Below are 12,478 nucleotides of genomic sequence, written 5' to 3' on the forward strand. Positions count from 1 at the left end.
GACGACGGTAGTTTATGCCAGCTCTATCTAAGGGGCCCAACAGAGTAGGTACCTATCACCTGAAGACGGAGACACGACCAACCTCAGAAACGTCGCGGTTTTAAAGAACAGACGATGAATAATTTTAGTTAATAAATTCCAAGTCTTTTATGGAACTCAAAGGTACGTTGCTATTTCACAACAGCCTGTCGCTTACCCTTATCGTGAAGCCGGAAGAATCGGTACCGAGAAATTTCACGGCAAAATTAATACGCGGCAGATTTGTGTTTTAGCTGATCAACAATTAATTCAACTCCTTAATTAATATCTCGTCAAACAATGAAACAACTGTACGATTCTCCCAGTCGCAAGCGAATACTAAGACATTATTGAGAACGTGATTCCTGTTGTAAACGTCTATAAATATCACAATAGCAAAATGGTTCCCTTGAACATATACAGAGAGCCAAACAGGATCTCCTTGAGTACAAAGACCATCCCACACAACAGAAAGATTAATAACAATTATCAACACAGTAGCAGAAATACTCGGTAGTCAAACGTAGTCAGTATCAAAGTATTACATAAATATATGACTCACCAAGCGCTTCAGCATTGACCTGGATGTTGCAACTGTACATAGCGGCCATGAGTCGCTGGGGCCGAGCTTGGAATGCCTTCCGACAACCTTCTTTCACTGCAGACATAATCTGTCCTGAAAAGGGCCCGTAGGGTTGACTGCTGCTTGTAGTCTCACTAAACACAAAATTTATAAAAAAGTAAATTGCCTGCATTTAATTCTCCATCATGGCTTTGAAAGGTTCAGTTTAGAGAGTTCTGATTCAGCAATTTGAGTCACAAAAGTCTGATAACTGCACGTGACAGGAAACAGCTCTCGATATACCAAGGTCGAACAGGTGCAGTAACAGACTGGAAAAATAACTACTATTTATCACCACTGAATCCTATTCCTAGGTAAAGGCAACATGCACAGTGTCCAAAAAAGATAAATACACTTACGAGGTGCGATCGGAAAGTTTCAAGACTGTGTCAATAGAGGGCGAACCGGATGTAGTACGAGCTTCTGCCGCTAGGGGGTGCGGCCTACATTCATAGTGAATCAGTGTGCCAGCCGGCATCATCGAATTAGCATTTCTTTCTTAGTTACGGGCGTTTTGGTAGTGCATTACACCGACCCTCCTGCGATTTCGGAATGGCAGATTTTCAAATTTTGCCAAAGACTCGCCAAAACGGCTACGGAAACCTATGAAATGCTAAAGCAAGCATTTGGGGAGTCTGCAATGGGTCGTGCACAAACTTTTGTGTGGCATTCACGTTTTAAAAATGGCCGAACCTCTGTCGATGATGACGAGCGTTCTGGACGACCATCTTCGAGCACAACGCCCGAAAATGTTACGAAGATTCGGCAGGCCATTCACGAAGATCGACGTCGTACCATCAACGACTTGTGCGACATTGTTAGGATAGGCTATGGGACCTGTCAGCTGATTCTAAAGGAAGAACTCCACATGCAACGCATTGCAGCCAAGTTTGTGCCAAGGCTCCTGTCTGAGGTCCAGAAGCAGAATCGACTTCTCGTTTGTCAGGAGCTCAAAGATCTTGCAAGAATCGACCCCAACTTCCTTTCTAAGCTCCGTGTGACTTCTTCCTCTTCCCAAAGATGAAAATTCAGCTAAAGGGAAGGAGATTTGAGACGATAGAAGAGATTCAGGCAGAATCGCAGATGGTGCTTGACAGGCTGACAAAGAAAGATTTCCAGGGATGCTTCCAGGCTTGGCAGCGGCGCTGGGATCGTTGGGTTCACTCCCAGGGGAACTACTTCGAGGGTGATGGATGAATTTAATACCTGAGATAAGTGTACGGGTTTTTATACGCGCAGTCTGGAAACCTTTCGATCGCACCTCGTATTCAATTAATAAAATAAAGACATTTTAATAAATTAAGCCCTAACACGTGTCAGAATCAGCACTTCGTAAATTAGCGAATCAAGTATAGGTGACCAAAATGACCACTGCAAACACAACACACGGATATCAACAAGAAGGTTAACGCTCTGTAATTATAATGTGCATATGCTGTATATGTAGGCTGTATTTATGTTATAAAATATAATTATAATAGCATGGCATACCGTGAAGATGGGTGATCCAGTTGAGTCTCCTCAGCAAGTGTCCAGTCTTCAACAATAAAGCAAACGCCCATCATTGGTTCCTCACACAGAGGTCCTGCCAGTGTAGCCAACTGGAAGCCGTTAACAAAACTGCTATCATACTCTAAACGACGATCTGAACCACGTAACCTCTGCCATACAGATGGGTGATCGTATGCGGGTATTCTGTTTAATAATATGTTAGGACCACATCGCCGTGGACCTACACTCCAAATTTGACTTTCTGCACATTTCCACTCATCACCAGCACTAGAAAATGCATCCTTGAGTTTCTCTTTCAACGTCTCGATCGCTTTCAGCGTTCTTTCCGTGAGCACCATTTGACTTTCTGACAAAGAGTCTTCAAACATCTCGCTATTCTGCTGGCCGGCTTCGGAATGAATATGTTTATCGACTGCCTTAAGAAGATCTGCGTGAACCTCAAGAAGACTTGTTACTTCTGTCGGGAGAGGCGCTGCACGGATCTTTATTGTCGAATGTTTGTTAGACGTACTCAAAGTTATTACTTCGCCAGCATTTTCTTTGTCTCCATCCTGTAACAGACAAAGAATAAAATTATACAATTTCAGCCCAGAGACCAATTATCCCAGTTCTTTTAATGGTATTCCTCAGTCCCTCCAGACAAATGCCAAAATAGTACTCATACCTTAAATTAGGCCATAATGACTTCCTTTCCAATTTATTCACTAACCATCACAAATCTAAGTGACTGTTGTTAAATAAACCAGGATATACAACAATCCTTCACTACATTTGGTACATTTTCTCTCAAGTACGATGTCCCATATCTTTGGTAAAATGGCTTATCAAGGTTCTCATTATGAAATGGCATAGCTATTAACCCTTCAGCGTGGAGTGCCGAACATCGCTCGTCATGACGTAGTCGTCCCATGGCGTGGAGTGCCGAGCACTGCTCGCACAATGCGCGCTAAGATTTCTCCTTCTACGTAGCGACTGACCTTGTACTTTATGTATTCTGGCTCCAGTAGCCGTGTAGAGAAAAAATCTGGCTATCGATTGATATATAACATGACTCTGACAGATCGATTTTACCAGTGTTTTTCGACTTTGAAACATAGATCGATTTTTGAACTCAACTGCATTCAGCCTCTGCTTTGTGGCTCTCTCTAGGGAAGACAAATGGAGTAATATATTTAAGGTTTCGACGGCTGTGTAGGACACATTCCAACCTTTCTAACGGTATATGATGTCAACGACCTTAGTCAATGCATTCTCTGTTCTCCCCTTGGTAAGAACAGAATTCTATAGTACATATCTGCCGTCAGTCAGCCGTGAATATGGCTTCGAGTAGCAGGCGTTTTTTATCTCCTCAAGACATTGCTAGAAGTGTAGACGAACCTCTCACTGATTCCGAAAGTAGCGTGTTCGATTCAGATGATGAATCAAGTGTAATCTGTTCGTGAATTTCTTACATGTGACGAATCTGAAAATGAATACAATGACGGTGAACAAAGTGGGAGCAGTTTACCGAGTGTGGCTGTTTCAAGATATTCCACACAAAACTCAACTTTTAAGGTAAATTTTTTACCTTTCTATAAAGCATAGTGTGTTGTGAACATTTTGTTCAAAGTTTCACTAAAATTCATCAATTATTAGGGAAGTTGTGCCCATATAAGTAAAATGATGCACTTTCAGCTCAAAATTAAATCCCCAAGCAGAAACTCCTCCCACAGCACGGTATAGACTTGGGATTTAAATGCTCCCACGCTGAAGGGTTAAAAGCCACATGAGAATGTGGTACAATTATTTTGGTTACTTAATTTTATTGGGCTTGGTGATGTGTGACAGATGTATGAAAAATATGGTGGCAAGGAGGGAAGAAATCTTAAAATAATCTGTCCTGCCCACAAATTCTTTCCCACCAATACTTTCAGAAGTTTAAAACAAGGATAGCGTTCAAGTGATATGCACTGAATCCAGCCCTGCAAATGTGATAAGACTCCCTCCATCATGAGGGTTAAAATAAGGAGTGGTGAAAAGTAGACGTTTTATGTGGCGATTGAAGAGGATCAGGCCACAGGAAATGGATAATCATTACATGAATCAGAATGGCTCTGATTGGTCTGTGGAATGATCCTCATATATCTGTATATAAACCATCTACTTTTCAACATTCCTCACTTCAGCCATAATAGCAAAATTATTATGTTGCACACAGCTAGAATACTACACGGAGTGACAATCCAGAATATCATAAATACTCATACTGCGCTGAAAACCTCACATCTTACACATATATCAAGAGTTCACTTCATTTCAAAATGAATATTCCTACCTTACTCGCTGTATTCTGATCTTGAATTGCCTCATTGACCATGTCCACAGTTGGCGGAACAACTACAGTTTCACGAAAAGGAACGATGGGCTCAGAAGCATTTATTGCCACTTTTGCATACCTAAAATAAAGTATCAGTAGTAGAAATGTTAATGCAAACATCAGCTAGATAAACCTAAACAATTATTATAAAAGCAGAAAAATGCCTACATTCAGGAATTGCATTATCTTTTCACAATATCCAATCTGTATAGTCTCAGTTCATCTGCATGATTGGTTTTTATAAATACATGCAGGTTTCACAATCGTTAACACAGGCATTCGCGATAAAACTGCTCAGAAACGTGCCAAATACAAAATATACACTACCGTTCACATTATTAGTTCATACACTTTACAACAGAAGCTGAAACATGAATGTTTACCTCTCTCTGAGATCGTCCAGACAGCGTTGAAGATGTACCTCCCCTGCAGTGACCAGAACGTGTTCACCTGTCTCCTGTACGATGACTTGCACACAGGCGTCAGCCTGATTTAACAGTCGCAGTCCACGTACTAGGGCAGCCATGTCCTGAGCGTGTGTTGGCTCCACAGCTACACGTACGATCGGTACTACAACTTGAGCTAATTCTGTAAAAGCTGGGCATGCTACAGTAGAAGATAAAGTTGCAGATTTTAATACGTGCTCTTCTAGGCCTCCAATACCTGTAAGAGAATTAAGTGATACAAATAATTCACATTGCCATGTAATCATCAAACTTTATGAACTAAGGGATGTGTAAACACATGAGACCGATGAATTAAATTATCATCGCCACTTCAGCATGTGTCGGCATCTGTTGTTTATTAGCAATCGCTATCAAGGGGGGAAAAAAAAATCATGTGACTACCAAATCCTTCTTTCAACAAAAATTTAAAAAGTTTGACTGCAATGTCCATCACTCTGCTCAACAAATCATTCAAATCTGTTGCTGCTCTTCATTTCTTAAAAAATAAAATTAGTTGAACAGGGTCCCACTATTTTTTCTGTTGATTTAATTCAGAATGGTTATTGGCTATTTAGGTAACACAGTAGTGTAGCTTGACCATACGCTTTAAATGTGTTGACCATCTGACCCAATGCCGTACGGAGAGTCTGAAACTCACCAAACACATTTCCAGCAGGCACAGAATCCAAAGTCTCCAATTCCCTTCCCATCAACAGGTACAGTTGATCAATTTTAACTCTAGTAATGTGCTGTCCTGATTTCAGATCCTTAAGAGTTAAATCAGGATTAATCACCTCCCCACTTTCTAACTGCAAACAAATCAAAACACAAAACCATAAAATGAATGCCTAATCCAGTTTTGAAGAATCATACACCATCACACAGAATGCTTCAATGGCAATTATGAAGTAACATGAATTTTGGAATGAAAAATCAAGGACTCATGACAGCAAAGTGTAAGGACAAGAAGCCTCTAGTAGTCGTCATACTACATTTCCTGACAATATGGTAACAGCTGCAAAGACAAAAAAAGGAAATTCAAAAACCCAACTGTACACAGGAGTATTATTTTCACATGGAAACAATTCATAAAAAGGATAAAAATTATAGCCATATATTCTTTAAAGAATAGGAGCACACACAAAGGCGTATATGAAGTTGTTCAAAAATTTCCCGAGTGTATCCAAGCACAACGCACGTCTTACTTTAAAACCTATCGCACCAAAATCTACTTATGGTATAAAATGATATTAAGTATCTGAAAACTACTTTCGCTGTTGTAAAGCCTTGAATCTTCTTAAGATCTGAAATTATCATCAAATTCTGTTACGCATTTTCTTTAATTCACTGAAATACGACTATGTGAACTTCCCCTTATATAGCAATTTCAATACGGCTGTAATGTAAGACAAAGGGATATGAATAATTGTCTGAAGGGTTAAAATACAAGTCTCTACTCTTAAGATGGTAGAAATGGAATAAGTATAATACTGTATTTGAGATATACCTTTTCTAGCGCAGACTGTGGTTCATGTTTAGGCCCTAACACGTAGAGTTCCTGCCCTTTCTTAATTGTGCCACTGAAGACTCGTGCAAATGCAATAAACGCATCGGCATCATTCTGTTCCTGTTCCTTCTGTTCTTCTATCTTCATCTGATCTCCAGATGAAAGAAGATGAGTTCCTGGGTTCACATAATCTCCACAACCTGAACATATCATATTCAAATAAACAAATAATAATAATTCAGAGAATAAGATAAAGTACCCTAAAAATAAATGAAATGGAACTGGTTATTCCATGATAAACTGGCTAAAACAATTTCTATTATGGTGGGGATAGTCCATGAAATAAGAATCTAAGTACCTTCTACAGAAAATGGAGTTTCACTCTGAGCAAGTCTTTGTGCATGTTGCAGACGAGTCTTCTCCCTGCGTTCAGCTATCTCAGCAGCTGTCAATGGATGTGAACGATACTGGGGAAGACATCTGCGTTCCATCTGTAACCATTGTTCGAATTAACCGATCTTTAATAACAAATATTTTAGTCACACAATTTTACATATTAAAAACATTACTGAGGTCCATTTTAATATTAACTTCCCCTTTACACCTACGTGTTCCAAACAATCCCTTCCCTTCAGGCCTTCCAACCAAATTTTGTATGCATTTTTCATCTCCTTCATGTGTGTTACATGCCCCACCCATTCCATTTTTATATACTCTGTGTTACGCTTTTTCTAACAACATGCACACATGGCTATATAGTGTCACATCGAAGAAAATTATCCCCTTCTCTTGCAATAAACATCTCATGAAACAGGACACTGGGACAGTTAATACACAATTTATTTTTGAAATATATTTAAGTTCAGTTAAACGTACTGGAAACATTTTGGAGATGAATACAATCACAGGTGCATCTTCATCACTCGAACATGCCATGAATACTGATTTCAGTTTCTGAGTATCACTTGGTAAACTGTCAAACCTCTCAGTTGCAGAGCACATCAGCTTCTCTGCCTTTTCTTCTGTTATTTCACATGGAGCAGGTAATTTTGTGCACACCATATCTGTGAAGATAACCTTTATTACATAAAGATTAACAGACATTTTCTCGAGCACAAAAATGAAATTGAAAGAAAACAAGAGAAGAGCAAACATTCATCTCAGCAGACCTGTGGTATGTGTAAAATCTGAAGCCGATCTTACCCTAATTGTTATGCGATTCATATACTAAAGTAGGGAAGACATATAGTAAAATGAAGATTTCCGTCTTCTGGGTTGTTGCGCTGTGTAGTCTGGTCGATGTTAACCAACGTTTCAGAGGTCATACTGCCTCCGTCATCAGAGCGATCGCTGGTTAACATCGACCAGACTACACAGCGTAACAACCCAGAAGACGGAAATCTTCATACTCACAGCTGTGAAAACCTCAAATCCTAAATAGTAAAATGTTAACATTCAGATGGTTAGTTTGAAACTGAATACTAAAAGAAAACATTGGTATATTGAGGAATGACAACTGGACACTTTATTATTTCAATAGACCTCCTGTAATTACTTCAGATAACAACACATCACAAAACTCACCTAATAATGTTTTGGCAAGTGGCAACCACTGTCCACAGAGGGCCTGTAATTGCACCTTTCCATCTGTGTGACGCATGTCTCTGACAGTCAACTTGATGTTTAGGCTGTCAGCTATCTTTTGTAGTTTATCCTTCTCCTTCAAAAACATACAATTATTGGTATACAACTCAGAAAATACTGTACTAATATTATTCCTTAATTTGATGGTGAATTTACAGTTTTGGTGCTTTGAGACTATCATCACTGATATTCCCAAAGTTACATCAAGGATAAATTAATAATCCTCCAATGAAAATATACTTTAAAAGATAATAGATTTCAATAATTACTGTAAGCACAATAAAACAGCCAATCTATTTTAACAAACTCACTGCTTTTCTGTAACAAAAATCATAATTTCTTTCAATATGGCTAAACTTTAAATGTCAGTAAAACACATAAGCCAGAGGTCCCATCAGCTATTCTGAGGACATTGCACTGTAACGTCAATTCCATACATACTCATTAGCTATTGGCCATTACAATGCGTCTCAAAAACATGTCTTAATATCAATTTACTTTTCTGATAAGGATGATCTGATTAGAGAATAATATCATTTTTTGGCCATTACAATAATTAATTTTCAAAATTAAAATGTGTTGCAAGGTTAGAAGTGTCTTCACTGCATGAAAAATAGAAAATTTGGGATGAGACATATTGGTGAGTTTGATAGAAATTTGATCCTTTTGTGTTCTATTTAAAATAAATAAATAAAAAAAGAGAAAAGTCATATTCAGATTTCAAGTGTTAAAATCAGAACTACGGAATGTTATGTCTCACATGCATATAAACTTTTATTTAAACTTCACACATACACAAATCTTTACAGACCTTCCTAATGACAACTGTATCATAAACAGCCCACAGGTTCTCCAACGCAAACTGGACAAACAAAGGTTTCTTGGCTTTTTCCTGGGCACCCTTCATCACTCGTTTTGTTTTACCATGAAGATAAAAATCTCCCCACAAAGTCTTCTGTAGGACTTTTTCATTAACACCTAGTTTATCTGCATATAATTTTGCAAAATGTTCTATACTGAAAACCAAAACAAATTTGTAAAATAAATACACAATAAAATTAATTTTGGCTGCAAAATATTCAACTCAGCACAGAAAAATTATACCCATACAGAATAAGGTAAAGTTCAATTCCCTAGTTCACTAAAAAGCTTATTCACTATGAATATGCAGAACAATTTATAGGTCGATCATCCCGTACACATTCTCAATTCTCATTATGACATTATAAATTTTGAACATATTGCCACCTTATATACATATACACATACTACAACTTACCCAAAACCCCAACCATCCACGGCACTGGCAAAAATGACATTCCCTTGATCTGGTGAAAAGTACAGATGAGAATCATCCGCATCTTCAAGCCCTGCACTCCAGTCATATAACAGGCTACTTGCTTTATCAGGATCTATTTGCGACTGTGACTTTTCTGGTACTGTTCGACCCAACACCTCGCTGGTAAACAATTCTCCCATAACAGCATTAACCTGAAACCACAAAATAGAGAATTTCACTGATGAGTGATTAGTGAAACTGAGAGAAATACAATAAATTGCAAATCCTTCTAATGAAAATAAGCAATACAAAAGTTTTCACAATGAATAAGCAAGATTCAACACTGAATTAAATTTTAATTCATTTAACATATGAGATTTCCAGTTTCTGTACCATTTGTTTAAAAAAGGCCTCATATAAAGAATAAATCACTCCATCACATGACTTCTCAAGTAACTTTCTATTACAGTACAGCTTTCTTGGCCGTATATCACAGTTTAAACAGTTTTAAAGCCATGTGTTCCAGTAATATAGCCTCTTTAACCCCAAACCCAAGGTGAGAAGTCCCATAATAAAGACAACAAAAATCAATGTTTATTTGCAGCACATTCTCTCTTTCTCTCGCTCTTTTTTTTTGTGCAAACACAAAGAAGGAAGTGGCCACATTTTCAAGAGCAGAAAAAGTTAAAACTAATAAATGCTGGTGTCCTTTGCACAGGGTTTGTGTTCCTGTCATTCTGAAAAATTATTACAAAATTACCTGTTCCAAGATTTGTGTGAGATGAACATACGCATCCAGAGGTGACAATTTCATTTCAAGGATCAAACGATCCATCTTGTTCAATACTAATACTGGACGAATATTCTCTAACCATGCCTGCTTCAGAGCTGCCTGCAAAAAGCATTCATGTACATTTTAATAAATGCAATAAAAGTCTCGTACAATGAGTATGAGTCATAATGAGAACTGAATGTGTTGTCAACTTACTTGTTGTGGGACATCTGTGTTACAATAATGGGTACAATATCAGCAATTTATTGTTAACAACTTTTTGAGTCTAAATTTATATTTATTTAAATTTAATTTTCATTGCCAAGTGATTTATAAGACTCACAATTAAATGGGAAGTGTCGTTTATTAAATAAATCACCTGTGTTTGCGGACACACTCCCTCCACAACATCCACCACCACAACAGCTCCATCGCAAAGCCTTACAGCTGTTGACACTTCTGATGCAAAATCCACATGACCAGGAGAGTCTATCAAATTAACAAGATATTCTTCTCCACCTGTACACAAAATACCAAACATAACGGCTATATAATACATTAAATAAAGCTGAACAAGTTATTCTGAGGCTCTTCACTTTACAAGTGACAAAAGAGAAGGAAAAAAGTACAATTAAAATGTGTAAGATTTGAAGTTTTCATGGCGGTGAGTATGAAGACAGCTGTCTTCTGGATTGTAGCAGTGTGTAGTCTGGTAGAAGTTTACCAACATGTCAGAGCTCCTTGCTGCCTCCATCATCAGGGAAATTAGGAATCGCCCTGATAGATGAGAGCAAGGACTTCTTCAATTAAAATGTGGCTTTAAAACACATCTACTAATGAACAATCCTATAAAAACATTAAAATTTGAAGGACTCCTAAATCACTATCAAACTGAAAGCTAAATTCCAAGTTCATGTAGCTTACACTGTGTAACAAAAGTTGCATATGTTTTTAAGATTCAATACCACAAATTCTTTCACAACAGGGTGCTAGCATCCCTTTGACCTCACAAGTTAGGCAATCTCCAATGTTGTACTGTTACTGAATGACATGAAATTGTTTGATCTCACAAGCTACATGATTTTCCCTTGAGAGGATAGGCTAAAACTGGCAGTGATCCTGTTAATACCGCGATACTGTAGAATGGATCAAGAGACAGAGAACAGGACGCAGAAAGGAACAGACCAGAGTATGACCTGGATATTTTCAGTTCTTAATCCATATTTCAGTATTTTCAATTATATAGAATTTAAAGTTATGCTTACCTTTATTATGTAATAAGGCAATGGAACTGCTTTTCATAGTTATTCCACGCTCTTGCTCATCCTTACGACTATCCATATATCTGTAATTTAAAATAATATATATCATTTTTATATTATACAACTCTGAAAGTTATGCAAATACACTACTGCTCAATTATAATGGAGTCCACTGTAGCACAGAAAACAGTGACTACCAAATTCACTATTGGTATGGCACTTTTGTGGCCATGACAACATGAGTTATGTTGCTGTGGAATCCCTGAACAGTAACTATATTTCTTTTAATACAAGCATTTTTGTACAAATAATCAATCATATGTCAGGTTCTCATGGCAGAGAGCATAAAGATGGCAGTCTTCTGGGTTGTTGTGCCATGCTGACTGGTAGAAGTTTACTGATATATCAGACATGTTTCCTGCCTCCATCATCAGAGTGATGCTTACTACTCATGGCACTGATGATGGAGGCAGCAACAACCACTGAAACATCTGTAAACTTCTACCACACTACATGGTGCAATAACCCAGAAGATAGCTACCAAATAAGCAATGCCTGAAATGTGAAATAAATGAAAGTTGAACAATCTGTATACCTGTCAGTATGTATGATTTTTACAATAATTTAAAAATAATGTCCCACTTTAAGCACTGGTAATGAATTGTGCCTTACAGGTTAAAACAAAATTACAGCCTACTAACATAAAAGTATTATAACTATAAGATAATCATTGTGCACGATATTACATTACCTTAGTTTACCAGCCATTTTTGGAGAGATAATTCCATTGGTGGCCACCAAGGAATCAGCCAGTGTAGTTTTTCCATGATCAACATGAGCAAGGATGCAGATATTACGTACTCTATTTGGGTTCCTCTGTAGTTCATTTAACTTTTGGGGATTAAGAAGTCTCATCTTGATCAAATTCTGAAACATTTTAACAGAAATCCTGCATCTTATAGACAGAGAACAATACCAGTGTACTTAACTTGAGATTACACGGTCTTTAATAATAAATCTTAATGGTAATGGTCATTAATTCTTTATGGACCATATTATA

General features: G+C 37.7%; 1 protein-coding gene across 6 annotated transcripts in view; it reads right to left on the bottom strand.

The window, feature by feature from the left end:
* Positions 1 to 12,478, bottom strand: part of LOC110840354 (elongation factor-like GTPase 1) — a 138,554-nt gene that overhangs the window by 125,000 nt on the left and 1,076 nt on the right. For all 6 annotated transcript variants that reach the window (XM_022085319.2, XM_022085320.2, XM_022085316.2 and 3 more), the window contains exons 2-16: positions 12,170 to 12,345; positions 11,422 to 11,501; positions 10,536 to 10,675; positions 10,145 to 10,276; positions 9,385 to 9,596; positions 8,917 to 9,121; positions 8,046 to 8,181; positions 7,338 to 7,525; positions 6,820 to 6,952; positions 6,462 to 6,661; positions 5,613 to 5,763; positions 4,892 to 5,171; positions 4,467 to 4,587; positions 2,132 to 2,703; positions 581 to 735 (exon numbers count right to left, since the gene is read on the bottom strand). In XM_022085319.2, coding sequence (XP_021941011.2) covers positions 581 to 735; positions 2,132 to 2,703; positions 4,467 to 4,587; positions 4,892 to 5,171; positions 5,613 to 5,763; positions 6,462 to 6,661; positions 6,820 to 6,952; positions 7,338 to 7,525; positions 8,046 to 8,181; positions 8,917 to 9,121; positions 9,385 to 9,596; positions 10,145 to 10,276; positions 10,536 to 10,675; positions 11,422 to 11,501; positions 12,170 to 12,333 — 2,869 coding nt within the window. In that variant the 5' untranslated portion in view covers positions 12,334 to 12,345. The remainder of the gene's footprint in view (positions 1 to 580; positions 736 to 2,131; positions 2,704 to 4,466; positions 4,588 to 4,891; positions 5,172 to 5,612; positions 5,764 to 6,461; positions 6,662 to 6,819; positions 6,953 to 7,337; positions 7,526 to 8,045; positions 8,182 to 8,916; positions 9,122 to 9,384; positions 9,597 to 10,144; positions 10,277 to 10,535; positions 10,676 to 11,421; positions 11,502 to 12,169; positions 12,346 to 12,478) is intronic.

The sequence above is a fragment of the Zootermopsis nevadensis genome, unplaced genomic scaffold (genome assembly GCF_977971745.1).
Source record: "Zootermopsis nevadensis isolate Lab colony 2312 unplaced genomic scaffold, Znev_1.0 Znev_ptg000008l, whole genome shotgun sequence".
In the NCBI taxonomy this organism is placed as follows: Eukaryota; Metazoa; Arthropoda; class Insecta; order Blattodea; family Termopsidae; genus Zootermopsis; species Zootermopsis nevadensis.